Source organism: Haemaphysalis longicornis, unplaced genomic scaffold, assembly GCF_048455015.1.
Source record: "Haemaphysalis longicornis isolate Haplotype H1 unplaced genomic scaffold, Haemaphysalis longicornis Haplotype H1 scaffold_2, whole genome shotgun sequence".
In the NCBI taxonomy this organism is placed as follows: Eukaryota; Metazoa; Arthropoda; class Arachnida; order Ixodida; family Ixodidae; genus Haemaphysalis; species Haemaphysalis longicornis.
The window spans coordinates 68276942-68294592 of NW_027526295.1; the positions used below are offsets into that span (position 1 = coordinate 68276942).

At 49.6% G+C, this 17651-nt stretch overlaps 1 protein-coding gene across 1 annotated transcript in view; it reads right to left on the reverse strand.

The window, feature by feature from the left end:
* Positions 1 to 594: 594 nt before the first annotated feature.
* LOC144168036 (glucosylceramide transporter ABCA12-like) overlaps positions 595 to 17651 on the reverse strand; it is a 51828-nt gene continuing 34771 nt past the window's right edge. The window contains exon 6 of the mRNA XM_077697126.1: positions 595 to 785. Coding sequence (XP_077553252.1) covers positions 595 to 785 — 191 coding nt within the window. The remainder of the gene's footprint in view (positions 786 to 17651) is intronic.

Below are 17651 nucleotides of genomic sequence, written 5' to 3' on the forward strand. Positions count from 1 at the left end.
TTTTTACATCTCCCCCAAAAATCAAACAGAAATTAAAAAAAAAACAGGAAAGAACGTCGAAAATACCTGCAAATAGCGTAAATAAACCAACCTTATAATGCCCTGTATTTAGAAAAAATGCATATTTTGCGGAAATAATACGTTAGTATCCCAAAAATGGGGAAATTGAAGATAATGCTCTCGTAAGTGCCCAATGTTCATTCCTATAAGCTCCGTTTCTCGTTCTTTCGTCCTACACATGCTTCATTTTGCCGGCAGGCGGTGTACCCGTCATGAGCAGATGACTCTGCACATGTTCGTGGCGTCACCTTAAAACTTTGGTGTATACGATTTTCACGTGGTTTTCCCATAAAAGGCGTCTTCCACCTTGAGTGGTAACTCAAGGTGGAAGTTACCACTTAAGGTGCCAACCTCTGATGGCTCGGCCGATGTGGCGTAGTCGATGTGATGGCGGCTCGAGTACAGTTTGTGCGGGGTTGTGTCCCGATCATTATCTTGGCTTGTTGTTATTGAGTTAGCAATGGATAGAACACATCGGGAAAAGCTCTCGCTTTTGGTCCGCAGACACATCGCGTGAGAATGACATAGAACGAATCAGCTCTTGCGAACCGGGGTCACGTCGGTCAGGTTGACTGCGGTGTCGCGGGCCGGGGCGACTTTTGTGAGGTTGGCTGCCGTGTCGCTGCCAACCTCTGACGGCTCGGCCGATGTGGCGTGGTCGAGGTGGTGGCGGCTCGAGTACAGTTTGTGTTTCTCGGCGAGTTTGGCACGGCTCGCAAATTGTTCTCCCAGAGGGCGACGAAGACACAGTTGCGGGCTTCTGGAGCGAGAACAGTCCTGGCAGATTATCGAATCGAAATGACAAAAACGGTGTGTATAACATTGAAAGAGCATTTTTCGTCTCTAAAAAGCCGATGTAGGCCCACGTAGTCGAAATAGGTGCTAAGAAGCCCAAAAAGTCAAGATAGGCACTTATATGCGCAATAAGCTACTGCTTAAAATGCTCCCCTTCCCGTTGTTCATGATTATATGTTAAGTAGGCTTGACACGAACTTATGGAAAGAATACGCATTTTGACTAACATACCGTTCTCTAGTCATCAGAAAACATCTCGTGAACCTAGAGCCTTATCGCACCGCCCTCCTTTAAAGACACACGGTAAGTGTGTTGATAGACTGGTCGTATAGCCTCATCGGTAATGATACCAGGAGTGTACCCAACACGTTTTGTAGACGCAAAGCAATCGCTAAACTAGTGTAAAATGCCCAAACGTTGTTCTTGCTTCGTTTGCGGCGAGCGCTGGTTGACATCGACGTGAATAGTTACTCGTCGTCTTTCGAGTCGGGTCCCTCTGTAGGACAAAACAATCCGTGGTGTCGGTGAGATCCTCAAGGATCGCCACTGTAGTTTCCAACGTGATTTCCCGACGCTGATTTGCAAATTTAGTCATAAGAACCTTTGCGGTGCCGCACGTTACGTTAACTCATCTCCCGGCGGCAGCGACTTGATGCTTGAATAGAATTGTACATATAATTTTCGCTTTTCCGTTGCCACTGAAGCGAACGTCACATGTGACGGAAACTAGTAAGCACGGCCTTGCGGGCACGCCAACTGGTATGCGTCACGGACCAGGCCTCCTAGTGCAATCTTCTACGTCAAAAAATTGACGAGGCGCTTCCATAGGTTTACCACGGCGTGATACTCCTGAAGAATGTCCATGCAAAGGACCAAGCCTATAGAGCACTCAGACAGCATCACGAAGGTCGTGGCGTAATCCCAGTCATCGATGCAGGTTCTGGTCGTGCATCCCCACACAGGTGTCACCGCACGGCCGAGGCCGGCCCCAAGCTGTCTCAAACGTTTTGAGCCCTTCATCGAGCATTTGACTGAGTATCAAGTAGCTCCAGTATGCACTACAGCAGTTACCTGGTGACCGTCGACGATGGTGACAGCAAGGCCGGCACTCAGTACTTCGTCGACTCCCGTGTTTCTTTTCTTCCCTTTCGCGCGCTTCGGTGGTGCTCGGAAGCCTTCGGCACTTTTTCTGTAAGCAACTTTGCCTCTAAAGGTGGCCCCGCGCTAGTTATCCACCGTGGGCTTTGAGTCCGCCTCGTAAGGGAGTCTCCATGGTCGCGACGGCTGGGTGAAGCGTAGCCGGCTGGGTACGGCGAACGGGATCGATGGTGCGGTTAGGGGGTACTTCGGCTTGCTATGTAGGCATCAATGGCCGCGGGCCTTTCGCGGAAACGGGGACAAAGGGATTTGGGTGGAAACCCGGGACGGCATCTCGCGATACGGTCGTCGGCGATAAACGTGCCCTGGCTCGCACAATGATAGCAGAGCGGTCGTTGGTCGGCGGTGCTCCACACGTGGGTCTTCCGAACTGCCGGACGAGGCGGAGCCTCCTTCTCAGGCCACGAATCAGAGGGTGCCCGCTCAGAGTACAGCGAAGCCTGTGGAATAGTCGCTGCAATTGGTGCAGCTCGCGCCTAAAAGCGGAAAGCCGCCGCGTAGCCCACTTGGGGCATTGGCTGCTGCCGAAGCTCGGGGGCGGAGACCGCCTGGCGAATTTTTTTGCCGGACAACTTCGCTCACCGAAATAGCCGCCGGATGCGTGGTGGGTAGTCCACATTTTTCCAGCTCATCTCGCACAACAGAGCGAAGAAGTTTGCGCAGGCATTTGTCATCTACGGAGGTAGCGACACTACATCCATAGATGACAACGGCTACGGATGGGCCCGCTGCTTTAACGGTCGTTCGGTCGTATTGGCGGCACCGCTATTGCACAGCGAGTTCAATGGTTGTGGCCTCCTTGATAAATTTGTGCATTGTGCGTGGTGGGTTGCCCACTAGGCTTGCAAACCGCTGTTGGTTAATGCTAGGCATGAAGAGCACAGTTTCGGGGGATTCGCTATGTCAGGATCGGCTTGCCTAAACAAACGAACCGCGTCCTCCACGCACATAGCGACGGTCTCATTCGGCATTTGTATGCGCGATTTCAGCAGGCGTTGTGCACGGTCTCGACGGCCACTGTTTGGGACGGTTCCTTCCACTTCTTAACGAAGTCCCTCCAAGCGGGCAAGTTTCCTTCGCGGTTCTCAAACCAGGTTTTTGCGTTGTCCTCTTGCCTGAAGCAAACATTCTGGAGCTTTTTTACAGGGGTCCACAGTTTGAAGTTGGCAACGCACAAGAACTGTTCTAGCCAGTCGTCTACGCCCGCATGGATGTCCCCATGAAAGGTGCTGGGAGCGCGAGGCCGTGCGAGACGGCGTACCTGGAATGGTGGGGACTGCGTCATTACATCCGATTGAGAAGCCTGGCCCCTGTGTGCAGTGTCAAGCAGCGCCCCGTGTTCTAGAGGTAGCTCCAGCAATCGGCGGCTGCGCCGACGGACAGGGGTGTCGTCGCTGAAAGGTTTCACGGGGCCCTCTAAGGTATAGTCCCGGACATCAAACGGTCTTGTGCTGAGCGCATCCCCCTGTGTCACGATGCAACTGCTGTTCACAACAACTCAGAGAGGCTTTTAATAGGAAGAACTTGTTTCTTACTATTTTAAATGCAGAATCACCGCTGACACGCTTACGAGCACCTCCTCACGAAGATCGCCCGTGGTCATAGCTTCTAGGCGTTGGTGATGGTGGTAAGCCTTAAAGAACCCCCTTCCTCTTAGGGATTTCTGCTGCCACCCAGACAAGTGGCACCAGTGTTGTTTATGTTCTGGGTACGGGTTAAGCACGTGACAATATTCTCATAAATTCAAAAGACAGAAACTGTTGGAAGATATTTGTTATCTTATTTTTAACAATTCGAGCACCAAGAACAGAAACGTGCACTACAAATCAAACAACACCGATAATCACAAGTGTGGCTGAGAGCCTTTTGGGAAGAATCCCAGCCATTTCTGTTTATGTGTCCTTAATTGCTCGTGGTTAGTTCAACATCACTGTCTTTTTTCTTTGACGTGGTGACATTTTATGCAAAAAGGACTTCGTTAGTTATTAACCCGTGCCACTATTTCACTACTTGTGACGTTAGGGGTCAGTACTTTCCGTATGTTGTTGCTCACAAGTTTAGAACGCAGATCTTGTCTCTTTTTCAAGTCTAAGTTATTGCCTAATAGTAGTTTATTCTTTTTGATGCATGATACGACATTTTCTCAAATTTTTCCACGCAGGCTCTGGGGCAATAATTTAGTTGCTGTCACGCGTTACTGCACGCGACAAGCGGCGCACTTTAACAGAGAGCTAATCTTTCTTACCTCCGATGACGTATGCGATGAGGATAATGCTGTAAGCGCTGCCTTCCGACTCAACAAAATTGGACAGCAGATACGCCTCCAAAATGGGGATCGGCGCAAACACCACCATTACCACGTAGATAGCCGCTGGAAGAAGTGAGGGTTAAAAATATTTAAGTGTGCTTTTTCATTGTATGAAATGGTGTACACATGAGCTCAACTAAATACGCGTACAGTATTTGCCAAAGTTCTCTAGCCAAGGCGGAAGCGTGCCGGCCGCAAAAAATTATGTGTAAAAGCTTCTGTTCTCATCGTGGCTGATATGACTTCCTGTAGCTAAAAAAAAAGAACGACAGAGGACACAGGGAGGCGATGGGCACAAGCGCTTGGGCCCGTCGCCTCCCTGTGTCCTCTGTCGTTTTTTTTTTTTGGCGCTACACCAAGTCATGGATCACCGCTACCAACTAGCCCTAACCAAAACTCTAATAAATGGCTGAAACGTTTTATGCCGGAAAGATAGAGAAAACACCTTTTTTTATTGCTGTCAAAATAATTGTTACATTTAAGTGTGAAGCTTATTCTTTGAATTGTTTCTGGTCGAGAAGGCTTAGGTGTGGCCTCGAAAATTTTGGCAAAGGGTGTACATTCATAGGCAAATGAAATGCGAACACGGAAATATGAACCACACCAGCAAAATTAAAAAATACAGCTCGTCGAGGTTCAATAATGGCGCTCTATTCGTATATTTGGAAAGCCATAATTCCTGATTTCGTTTTCGTAACTATTTCACGCGACATTTTAAGTTGCATGGAATGAAATCACGGAAATTGTGTGTTAGAGTTCATATTTGTGTGTTCGCGTTTCATTTGTCCGTGACTACAACATTTTTATGCAGTTTAGGAAAGTTTGAAACCCAAAGCTAAACGTTCACAAGGAGTGACAGGAAAGGCTCCTGTACTTTCTGTTCTTTTGAACGATTCACTACTGCGCGCATCATCGCCTGTGTAGCGTCGGCGCGTTAAAGCAGATAATCAATTCATCATCAATCTTGTGAACAATTACGTTTGCACATTAGCCTTACCAAACTCTTCCGAACCCACTATCCCTAAAAGGCATCCTCCTCTAGGGAGGTATCAGTGCATTGTTTGCTTTGAAATATGAGCGTTACTATTGCTACTTAGATGTTTATGTACAGGTATAATGGTGTTACGATTATTGCAGCCCATATAATAGTAATGTTATACGATTAGGAGAAGGCATTCACGTTTATTACATGAGTAACTAGACTTCGATAATTAGGGGTAGCCGCGGAAGAAATATTGTTGATTCCAGAATTGCAGGCAGAAGTTCCCTGACAATGCGTACAAACACCAAGTCTACCTCAATTGAAATATCAGGAAATGGTCTTTTTCAAACCTGGTTGGAAGCTTCATCTTTTTGCACCAATAATAAGCTGTGATGAAAGACTATTATATCAACACGATTTCTCTCTGGTCGCAAAACTATTGCAAACGGTGTCATTTAAGGCCATACGGCGTGCTTCTGTGAAGTAGAAACAGCCGTCACGTTTTTAAAGTATCTCAGGTGGATGCAGTTCATTGTGTTTTGAGGGCGCCTTAGGTGAAAATGGCATTCATTCAGTTTCACAACTTTTTGGCGGCCTCTTCAATTCGCTCATAACTATACTTCAGTGAAAGGCTGCCGACCCTTGCTGGCTTGTAACTCAATGACACAACAGACGCGTATGCAGTCCCACGTGGTGCGGCGCAGGTTTTTGTCGTTTGCCTATTTTTAGGGTGAAGCACGCCTCTGCAGGTTTTTGGTCGAGTGTGCGCCGCGCGTCTTTTCGAAGCAAAACATTGGTGCACCTTGCACTAGTGCTGCGAGGCTAGAGATACAGCAGAGCCGGGGTGTTGACCTAGGTTCTCCCCACACTGACAGCGCTGACAGCGGATCCCAGGAGAGAGGGAGCAGTCATACACCAGCCGTGCAAATCTGTTTTTTACGGAACTGTACATCAACGCCAATTAAAGTATGTATATTGTTTTATTCTGTAGCGATTGTCGTCATCCCTTTCGCCATCGTCTTCCGACGGCACAACCGCATAGGGTTGTGGAAAATACATGAGCCCCGGCGGGCAGCCGCAGCCCAGTGGGAACCACAACTCGACGATATCCCCACCCCGTATCCCAGCCCATGAACGTCGATGAAGCCCAGCCGAGACCGAGCGACCATGGCGCGTCCCCAGCCCTTTCGCCTGGCGTACGTGCCTCCAAGCACCCTCAACGCTTCGACGCGGCCTTCTGGGAGTGGGGTTACCACCCGTCCCGTAATTTGCGCGACTGTCCAGACTTCTCATACAACGCCCCGAGTGCCGCGCCGTCCCTATTGGGCCAGCTATATTTCGCAGATTTGTTCCGGACACCATTCAGTTAGAAATTTCTATGTGATCCAACGCACGCTCAAAAAGGCGCATCGCGCTACGGAACACAAAGTTAGCACCAATTTGTCCAGGGAGAACTGCAGGTAAAGCTTAACTTCCGCGCGAAGTGCGACAACTTTCAGGACTACATTCTCTAGCAAGAGCAATTGTTGCGAGCAGCATGTAGCCAGCTGAAATACCACTTCAAAAGGCCGCAACAATAACAGTGGATTTGTCTGGAAGATACCGCGGTGAAGAAAGCTGATCTCGTTGCCACCTTATGGTAGGGTACGCTACACCCCCTCCCTCCTCTACGACATCCTTGACCGCAAAGTTGGTAACGCCATGTTGGAGTCACTTATTTTCGTTGGGGGTGCGGGCAGTCTTTAACAGTCCAACCATCCTCATCCGCAGCGGCAAAAACTTTATGCGTTTTATTTATTTCATTTATAGCTCCGTGTACCTGTTAATTCACTGTAGCCTTAACCGTGACTGTCACTTTCGACGTGAAGGACATGAAAAATGTCCAAGAGCCAAGTGCATTCTAGCGCTGTGTTTTCACCCTCCGACAAGGGAGCAGCTATTCCGGGGCGTAGCATTCAGACTCTGTCACCGGCGCCGTGTAAATATTGTGAATACATCGTTAAGATTTTCCTCGGTTCGTGTCTTGTCGTCACGTGACATTTTTGATTTAAAGCAAATCCAAGTAGAACTTTTCTGAGTTGGCTGACTAGTACGATACAAAGATTTTACTCTGAGATACCGGGACGTCAGACACCATAATTCATATGGAACTGAAGACAATTCGTCAAAGTCTTATTTGGGGTTTTAATTTGCCGTAGTTATCAGCAATTTCTTCCTTTGGTATTCTTGGAAAGTCAACTACCGCTTTTCTGCTAGCTTAATTTGCGTCATAAGAGAAAAGTGCTGGGTTTTGCCTTGATTAACCTATAGTTGATAGCGAAAGCTTCACGGCCTTGGCTAGGCCTATTGTGGGGGTGCGGTCGAAGTGTTGTTCCGCAGTAATATACAGACATTTTTGCAATGAATACACTGCTTATTCATCTTTTTTTTTTGCCTTACGGCGTTTTTGAAGCATCGCCTCTGTACGAGAGAAACACTTTTATTGCGTCCTATGGTTTAGCGATGCGTGGTGGCCGCCGGTTGAAGTCTGGTGGCGACGGTGGCAGCTTTTGTGACCAGGAGTGTTTGCACGTCCAAATCCGAGCTGCACAGCGAACGCTCCCACTGCTCATCACTATTTACATACGGGAAGGGATACTGGGGGCATGCCCACATAGAGTGGAGAAGTGTGGCGGGGGCGCCATTGAAGAGGCAATTTGGTGAGGGATATTGAGCGGTGTAGACGCGGTGGAGTACTGCCCGACAAGTGAGTGTATTCGTTTGCAGAAGTCGCCAGAGGCGTTCCTGATAGCTGCTGAGCCCTGGATGAGCGGAGGATAATGGCGGCGGGCGAGGCGGTAATGCACGACGATGTCGTGATATGTGATTAGTCGGTCCCTCGCGAATCGGGCACCATGGTAGGTGGTGACGCTAGCCCCGGCACGCATAGCAAGCCCTCGTGCCACATTATGGGCCACCTCGTTCCCTCCCAGACCAGTTTGCGCCGGGGTCCAAACAAACGAGTTCGACCGGATAGGTCGGGGGATTTTTCAAGATAATTTTGGATGCCACGACGGAAATGGACCCACGGGCGAAATTTTAAATGACCATTTTGGAATCTGTGATTATAATTGTTGGAGTAGGCCGGGTCGTTAACGCGAGTGCTATTGCAGCCTCCTCCGCCGTCGCTGGGGATGTGGTACGCACAGTGAGAGAGGTAACAGGGGGGCTATCCGGGCGGTTTATGGCCGGGCATAGCCATCATGATGGTGGTATTCTTCCGCGTCAACATACGTGATATCTGGTCGGATGGGCAATTTCCTCGCCAGTTCTCGCGCTCGCTCCTCCTTTCGAGCCCTGTGGCACTCGGGTTGCATGTTCCGTGGGAGGGGCGAACGCGGAGACAGGCATAGGTGGTTCTTGGGATGGGGACCTTCGGGTCGGAGATCTCTTGTGCCCGGATACCCAAAGTTTTAGAATGTGCTCATTAGTGAAGGTAGTTGAAAGCCGACGGAGTTGGTTGATGTGATAGGCTTCAATCCGCTCCTGAACCGTATTGTGGTGGCCTAGGCGTTCAAGTATGGCAGTAGATGCATTCTGGGGAATTTGCAGCGCTGCCTTGTATGCTTTCCTAATTAGATTATCTATTTTGGCCAGATCCGCATTGGTGACTCGGAGGTAGGGGAGGGAATAAGTAATCCGGCTGATGACAAACGTCTGTATGAGTAGTAGCCTCTCCTGTTCTTTGAGTCCGTGATTTCGACCGAAAATTCGTTTGACTCCGATCGTTTGATTTACATGGGAGCGTAATCTTGAGATGTGTTGCGTGTTGCCTCGGTTGCGTTGTATTACCAGCCCTAGCACTTTAAGGGCAGGCACCTCTGGGATCGGGTGACCATCTATGAAAACATATGTTTGGGGGGCTTCGCGATCCGAATTTAGATGGCAGAAGGAGCTCTTCGGATTTGGCGGGTGAGAACGCAAGGCCTGCCAGCAGAGCTTCTTCGGCAACTGCTTGGGCCTCTTGCTTCAAGGTGTCCTTGATTTGTGTGTCACTACCGCCTGTTACCCATTGCGTTATATCGTCCGCATAGAGACTGTAGTGAAGGTGGGGTATTACTTCTAGGCATTTGGGAATATTAGGAATCGCCAAATAAAGGGCAGGGGTGATAATACGGCCCCTTGCGGGGTACCAATGGAAGGAAGAGCGAGAAGTTTTGATTTGAGGTCTCCTACTTGTAGAAACGCCGTGCGCGCTGTGAACAACGCACGCACATAGTTGTAAGTGCATTCTCCCGCGGCCATCGATTCTAGGCCGCGCATGCTGTCGGCGTGAGAGACTCTATCTAAGGTCCAGAGCCAATATTGCTGCTGTCTCGCTTTTGTAGTAGGCGTTGTTACGCCTCGAGATAATTGGAGCAGGAAGTCCTGGGTGGATAACCCGGGCCTAAAGCCAATCATTGAATGCGGAAGAGCATCAGTAGATGTAAGGTGGAGCGTGAGGCGAGAGAGGATGATGTGCTCAATGACTTTGCCTATGCATGAAGTGAGTGAGATGGGTCGGAGGTGATCGATGGTAAAAGGCTATCCTGGCTTCGGAATGAGGGTGCTCTGGGCGTGCCTCTATCTGGGGAGATAACCGAGCTTCCAGAAGTGGTTAAAATACAGTGTTAAGAGCCTTTATGAAGGAGTCGTACAGATTACGGCGCCCCGGGTCAGCGCCGGGGCTCGATGGAATAACCAACAATTGTTGGTTACTCCATCCCGCCCCGGCGCTGACCCGGGGTGGAGAGCAAGGAGGGCGCCCCGTACCTCTGCTTCGGTAATATCTGCATCAAGATCAGTATTGGGTGGTGCTTTATATAGTAGGAGCTGTTGGGTGTCACCAGTGGGGACATATGGTGAGCCAACTGTCTAGTAGTTCTTCACTGGTACCCGGGAAATTTCGTGTGCCCATTGTAAGCCGATGGGTCTGCTCGGTCTTCGCACGAATGGGGTTTAATAGATCGCTTAGGAGGTACCAAGTGCGTTTCATTACGAGGTGTCCCTTCATTTAATTACAGATTTTATGCCACTGATTTTGGGCAAGCTGGGCGGAGGACCGCTCAACTTCAGCGTTGAGGCGGGATGGTTTAGAGCGCATTTTTCTGTTGTTATTCTGTTTGCGCCATCAACGTTGAGTACTGCGATAGACAGCCCACAAATGCTGTAGGTGGGAATAAACCATATCCGAAGGAATGTTCGGATCCAGCGCGATACTTGTGTGCCCCGCACGTTTAACAATTTGCTGAGCCCAATTGTCTAATCCAGAAGTACTCATTTCGGGGGGATCGAGACCTTGGCGTACATGCCGGAAGTTATCGAAATTCGGCCAAAAGGTCTGCCGAGGGTGGCGGCGCAAGAAACTGGCTACTGTCACGTCCGTTTGGTAGATGAAATGCTCACTTATGAATGTGTGAGGCCTGGATGCCCAACATGCGTGTTTGACGTGATAAGCAAGGGTACCAGTGTACTACGGTACCAGTGTACTACAAATATCTATTTTCACCCACTTTATAGTTAGATGCGCAAATTTGCACATTTTCCAGTGCGTCGGTGCGGAGAATTATACGCGAGAAACTGCCTTTTCGAACACAGTTTTCTCGTTAAAAGCCAGCACGACAAAATATACGGAATATTTAAAAATAGGTATAATTAGAGAAATTTAATTATTCTTGGGCATACCGAATGTCCGCGGGTGGCCCCCTTAACGATGATAATAATGGCGCACCACATCCAATCATGGACACATAGTCGGGCAATCCCGCATCAGAGAGGGTTTTTTTAATTATTGTCAATCAGAGAGCAACGTAAAAAAAGCATAACTGCAGAATTGAAAGCCGACACGACGAACAAAGAATTCGCAATAAAAATTTGAAAATGAGCCAGAGAAATTGGCGCAGCTTGCACTATTGGTTCAAGGCTGAGGAAACAGCAGGGCTAGCGGTCCCTCTCCCTTCGTCGGAGACCCGGCTGTTGCACCTCCCATTTATTTCCGAACATGCCGCTGTAACATCGCCATGACTGACAGGCCCGGAACGTCTCGTCCATAGCCTTTCATATGTCTCCCGAAATGGACCGCGTTAGCACGCTGTAGAACCCGCGGCCGTGCATCGGGAAAGTGATGATCGCTTTGTCGGATGGACGCCGGTTTTATAACGCGAGAGACGCAGGTTGGATTCAAACCACGGGAAACGGCTTTTTTTAACAGCGAATCGGTTTAGGAAATCGTTAGAGCTGCGTGTCCGCTATTAAAAATACCAAGAAAATTCCGAGCGCACGTGAGCACGCGCTGTTGAGCGCGTGCGTGTCACCGACAATCCAGCAGCTAAAGAAACAATGGAAACGCCGATAAATCGTGTGCGCGTGCCTCGCGGCGACCACCCAGCGCCCCCTGCGCACGTTTGTCAGGCCAAGGATACCCACTTAGGATGATTGACCGCTATTGGCTAAAAAGAAACCTCCAGTGTTCGCCGTAATCGTGAACACTTGCTCGGAACGAGAGAGAAAGAGAAAGCATTTATTGCCCAGTCACCAACCTAAGTCGAGGTCAGCTAAACGATGGAGGCTGACGGGTCATTGTCTAGCGGTCCAGAAGGTCCTTGGAGATGTTTTCGACAGGAAGGCAGAGAGCCCCCTGGGCGGCCCGAACGTCTGTTTCGGGTGGGGGAGCCAGCGAAGTGTCCCTTGAGGTGATACGGGAGAGGTACGGAGGAAGGTTCGGGGGCTGACAGTCCCTGTAGGAGTGTGGAATAGAGGGGTATGGGGTATGCGCCGCGAGAATGGCAGGTTGGGGGACCGGAGCACTTTCGTGTGCTATGGAGAATGTGGTGAGATGGGAGGGAGCGAGTATGAGCCTCGTGGAGAAAAAGCGTTTGTGCGCAAGTGAACTGCGGGTCTGGAGAAGCGTAGGTTTCTCCTGGGCCACTTCTCCAGACCAAGACAAAGAGGTGAGAAGGGTGGCTGTTGAGAATGTTAGTCACTAGGTTTGAACAAAACGGGTTGACGGTGTAGCGTAAATAATTTCGGATGGCGGATCTGTGAAGATTTAAGTCGGGTGCTCGGTGGAGGTCTTGAGAGCAGCATGATCTATGGTAAGAGCGATGGAGTGCTTCTATAGAAGGGGGCATCTGGCGGGCAGAGAAAGGGCGTTTGCGCGGAAACCAGCGACGAGCAGCGTAAAAAGGTGAAGGTTCCTGCTTGTGTTGTGGAAAAATGACTGGCTTGTGTAAAATATACCATCGATCCCTGCTTTTCTAGCAAGGAGACACATTTAGTGAGTGCTTTACAGCGTAGAAGGCGGCGGGTGGCATGCCCGAAATGGTTAATATTCTTAGGTAAGGGTTATATGCGTATACGAGGGAACCTGGTTTAAGGAGGGGGAGTTGTGGGGATTGTGGGAAGCGGCGCAGTAGCGTAGGTCATCGTCTGCAACAGTGCTCGAACCTGGTGTGATGTCTGAAGGCGCTGAAGTTGCGCTTGTTTGTGCATCTGAATACGTTCTTCTAAAGTGGTATATGTGCTGGTCGTGATAAGATTGATAGTAGGAGTGTATTGGGGCACGCCGAGAGCTATGCGGTAAAGCTTACAAGGAGCTGTCAGTATATTTTGGTTAGTTGGGAGGGTGTGGGATGCCGGTATAAAAGTTTTATGCAGCATGCGGGACGTGGTAAAAATAAAAACATCTATAATATGTAGGGGATGTTGTTTGTGTGAGCCAGACTGAGGATTTGTGACGCTTAAATGAGATGAGTCATTTGCTCGATTTGAGAGTCTATAGTTCGAAGTGTAGAATATGAACTACCGGAGTATTGATAAGTAAGACGTAGAATTTTTAGTGAGTCTTTTGGGAATTGGGGTATGTATATTGAAGATGTTGATGAGGTCACATTCAGGGGCTCTGCCTTTCTTGCTCCTTATGTTCATGGGGGCCAATTTCGAAGGGGAGATAGCAACACTTATGGTTCGAACATGGTTGTTTATTACAGCATATGCTTAAAAGGTTTCTTCGAGTTGGGCTGGGCTACCATGGGAGGGCCACAGTGTAATATCATCGGTATAGAACGAGCAACAGAGGTAGGGGATAGAGTCAAGGAGGGGAGGCAGTTGGGCTAGTGCCAGGTTGAAAAGTGTTGGAGATAGGATGGAGCCATGCGTGGTGCCAGAGGTTACATAAAAGGATGGAGCCGACGATCTCGGAATGCTTAAACAGGCTGTGCAGTCTTAGAGAAAGGATTTGATATAGTTGTAAAATTGGCCCCCGCAGTTTGTTCGGACAAGGTTAGCAAGGATGGCCTGGTGTGAAACTGTATCAAAAGCTTTGTGAAGGTCGAGGGAGAGGAGGCCGCAAAGTTGGGAGGATCTCGGTAATTCGTAAAGATCGTCAAAGATGCGGAGCATTGTGTCGTGTGTGAAAATTTAATGGAAGGCGGTGTCGGTGTAGAAGAGAGAGAGAGAAACGCTTCGCCATTTGCGCATTATCTTGCATATACAAGGTGTGCTTTTTGCGGCTATGATTTTCGGCAAAGAAGGCTCATGATTAATATAAGTTAACTGCGAAATGAGACAGACTTTGTGGAAGAACAGAGCGGTTCATGTAAGATACCTCTCCCGCGATGTCTTTGCACAATACATTGCCGGTGGAACGCACTTATAAGACGCAACGTTTTCGCAGATGAGATTTAACACCAAAACTAACGATCAGGAAGCGAGCCTCATTGATGCATTATTTTGCGTGTTACATTTAAAAGTGTAGAGACGTTGCACTGACTTAAGTTTACAAAAGAAAAAAAGTAGGAGACGCACGCACGTATGCGCCTCTGTATGCCGTGTTTCTCCCACTATTTCGTCTTGTCGACTTAGCTAGCGCAGTGTTTTCACTGTTAAGACGCACAAACAAGCCCACAAATAAGTTCTGCTTCACTCTGGAAGCGGTTTGTGGCCACGGAATGCGTGTGCATATAAGAATCCGATAGCACATCCCTGTACTTGCAGCGGGCTGCCCCAGCGGCGGGTGTCAACATGGATCAAGATGGAGCTTCCTCTCTAGTATGCTTACTAAGAAACTCTATGATTCAGAGGACAAGGAAGCAGCACACTGCAGGGGCGGTGTCGCACAGATTCGTCGTTTACGGCCGATCGGTGAAAGCCACCGCGCAATCAAGAACGATTTCCTTACCGGCGTCGGCGTCGTCGGCAGGTCGCAGACGACGGAGGGGAATATTTCCTGCCCCGTTTTAGTGCTTGGTAAGGCCGTACCGAGGGCGTTACATGTTGATTGATTGTAGGGTTTAACGTGCCGACGCAACGCAGGTGAAGAGGCACGCCGTAGTGGAGTTCCAGATGAATTTTGGTCACCTGGGGATCTTTAACGTGCGCCGAAATCTCGTACACGCGGGCGTTTTTGCTTTTCGCCTTCATCAGAAAAGCGGCTGCGGTGGCAAGGAATCGAACCCGTGACCTTGTGCTCAGTAGCGCAACGCCTTAGCCACTCAGCCACCACGGCAGGTGTGGAGAAAGGGACGAACCACCATGACCCGTTCAGATGCGTGCTTTAATCGAACATGATGATGATCATAATGGGCACGAGGGAGGCGAGGCGTCATCTTTCTGAACATCCTCCCCCGCGCGAAGATGACTTCAAAATTTCACAGCGGGCTACCGCCCGTGGTCCCAAAGCCGTCCAGTGTACAGGCATCAAGAATTCAAGTCCGTTGAAGCAAGAAGAGTCGGGGAACTCGCCGCTTCTGCTTCCACCAATGAAATCGATGATTGCTAGCCTCCAGAAGCATAGAACTCTGGCCTCGATGAGCAGCTGCTGAACCTTGCTTGTAGATGAGAGTCCTGGAACCCACGAATTTGCCACTGCTTGTGGACACAAAACGCTTTGTTCGCCAGCAGACTTTTCCGTTCTTCACAGAAGTTTTCGTTGTTTGTAACCCCTTTAGAACCCTCGGGGAGTTCTTTTGAATCGAAGGCATTGCTTTGTTTTGACTTCTCTTTCGCTTAACTCTCTCCGTCGTCCTGGGGCTGAACACGACTCGGTGTATCCTTCCTCTGCATCTTGCCACACCGTATCCATTGGTGCCGCTTGCGTCTTACATATGCAACGTTGCGAAGCAAATCGCTCTTAAGTTTATGCTTGACCGGCGTGGTTGTTTCTTTCCGGCCTTTCGGGTGACATTTCAGAGGTTTCATGCGATCTCTTACTTTAGGGAACATAAACATGCGTGGTCGCTTCAGAAACGTGGTACCTTTTTTCTCTTGCCCTTGAGATGACCTGCTGCTATCTGTTTTTTGCGATTTATTGTGGTCCGATGCCTGAACTGCCGCATTTGTCATTCTTGCTGTCTGATAACCAATGGTCGAGACGTGAACAGTGTTTTTCCCTTCCTCTTGTCTCTCTATATTCAGAACAATTTCACTTTTCTCTTAGCAGTTGTTGTCCGTTATATGGTACGAAGTATTTGCGGCACTGCACCCAAGATAGCCGTTCTTCATTGGCAATATATCTTGCAAATTGAATGCTGGATGCTAGCGGCAACTGTGATTTGGGGGGCCAAAATTGTTCTTATCATTCGGTGTTTCCACATTTTCCGCATTTATATCTTCATCCGTTCGGTGCTGTCGGAGGTCTGACGGGCTTTGACTGACGCTATGCGCGGTTATTCGTTTGTCCTGGCATGGGGGATCTTAATTTCCAGTTTAACTTTTGCCGATATTAACCTTCCTTCAAAATCAAATGCGTCAAACATCTCCGATTCCAGCTTTTCAATACCCACGGTATTTTCTATTTCTTGGTGAATCTTGTCCAAAAAATCGTTTTGGTCAGTCACAGTCTTTAAAAGATCAGTCAACTTACGTATAGGTGGTTGCTCGATGAGGAGAAGGTCTTCAACTCTGCCGATAACATCTGTTACGACGATCCGCCGTCTTTCTTATAGAGCCTCCATGGTTCAGTCCAGCATCACAGACGTCGATAAGGATGGGGATCGGTCTCACGGGGCAAAGGTTGGCATTACTATACCGGCACATACACAACCGCTAAGGGCCATCTCATGTGTGCCAGCAAAGGTCCAGCACGAATGAGTCCAGCTCGTTTCTTCTTCTTTAGCTGGCCCAACCTTTCTGAACGGGTTCGCTGAAACGGCGGCTTCATTATTGTTCCCCAGAGGTGAGAAGGCGGTCGAAGGTAAGGCAAATCCGCTCGGTGGTGCTCACCTCCGGAGGTCCCTTGGTCCCGGGTTTGGGCACCCAAAATGTGGAGAAAGGGACGAGCCGCCATGACCCGTTCAGATGCGTGCTTTATTTGAACATGATGATGATGATAAAAGGCACGAGGGAGGCGAGACGTCATCTTTCTCAAGAGCGGGTGGGCGCCACATGTAATCAGCTAATGAGAGAAACACGCTGGGCTGGGGGAGAAAACACGCGATTTTCTCCCTTTTAGGGGCGAAGCCCCTTCGGCGCTCGGGCTGTCGGCGTCTCCGGTCGTCTCATGTGGTCGCGGTACTAAGACACCGGGACACTCGTTTTCCAGCGCCTAGGGCTAGAACGCTTCGTGCTTACGCCCCAACGGTTTTCTCTCCGTGGGCAAAAAGTCCAATGCCAAAGACGCCGAGCGCAGCATCGAAGCCGCACTGTGGATGATAAGGCGCCTGTCAACAATAGGACCCCCCCCCGCCCCCCATGTGTACCTGGTAAAGATTGTTTGCAGATTATCTTTGAACGCTATGCAGGATCTGGTGCCACTCGCCGAGTGCAAGCGACAAGCCTGCCGAGACGACGAGAAACATTTACAATCTTTGAATGCACTTTGTGGGAACGCGACCTTGCGCGTTCCCTTTCGTTTGGCTTCGCCGCACTTCTTGCTCCTCGCGGGAACTTGCTTGGCGCGACGTCGCCGAGGGGGATCTACCTCCTCACCGATGGAGTGTCCTGTGGCCGGCGAGAGCGCGCGGGATGCAAGCGGTAGGAGGTTGGGCACGGGAAGCAAGGTGACAGGAAGCGCCTGGTGACCTCCTTCCTTCGGGGATCGGACAAAAAGGAGGCCGACAATGGCTGCCATCGGCGTCTCAGCGAGGCAAACGGGAGCGCGCTGAGGCGCCCCCGGGGATCACTGTTGTCGCGGTGAGTCGAACCTCTCGATTCCCTGAAATTGACAGGGCGAGGAACTAGATCCTCGCCGTCAACCAGCTCGCCTGCATGCCCTTTGTATGGTGATTATCCAGCAATAAATGCCATTGAGCAAAAAAAAAATTGTCCGCGTATCTGCTCCTTTCGTTGCAAATGTCGTCAAAAGACGATAGTCTTCATCGACTTTTGCCAAGT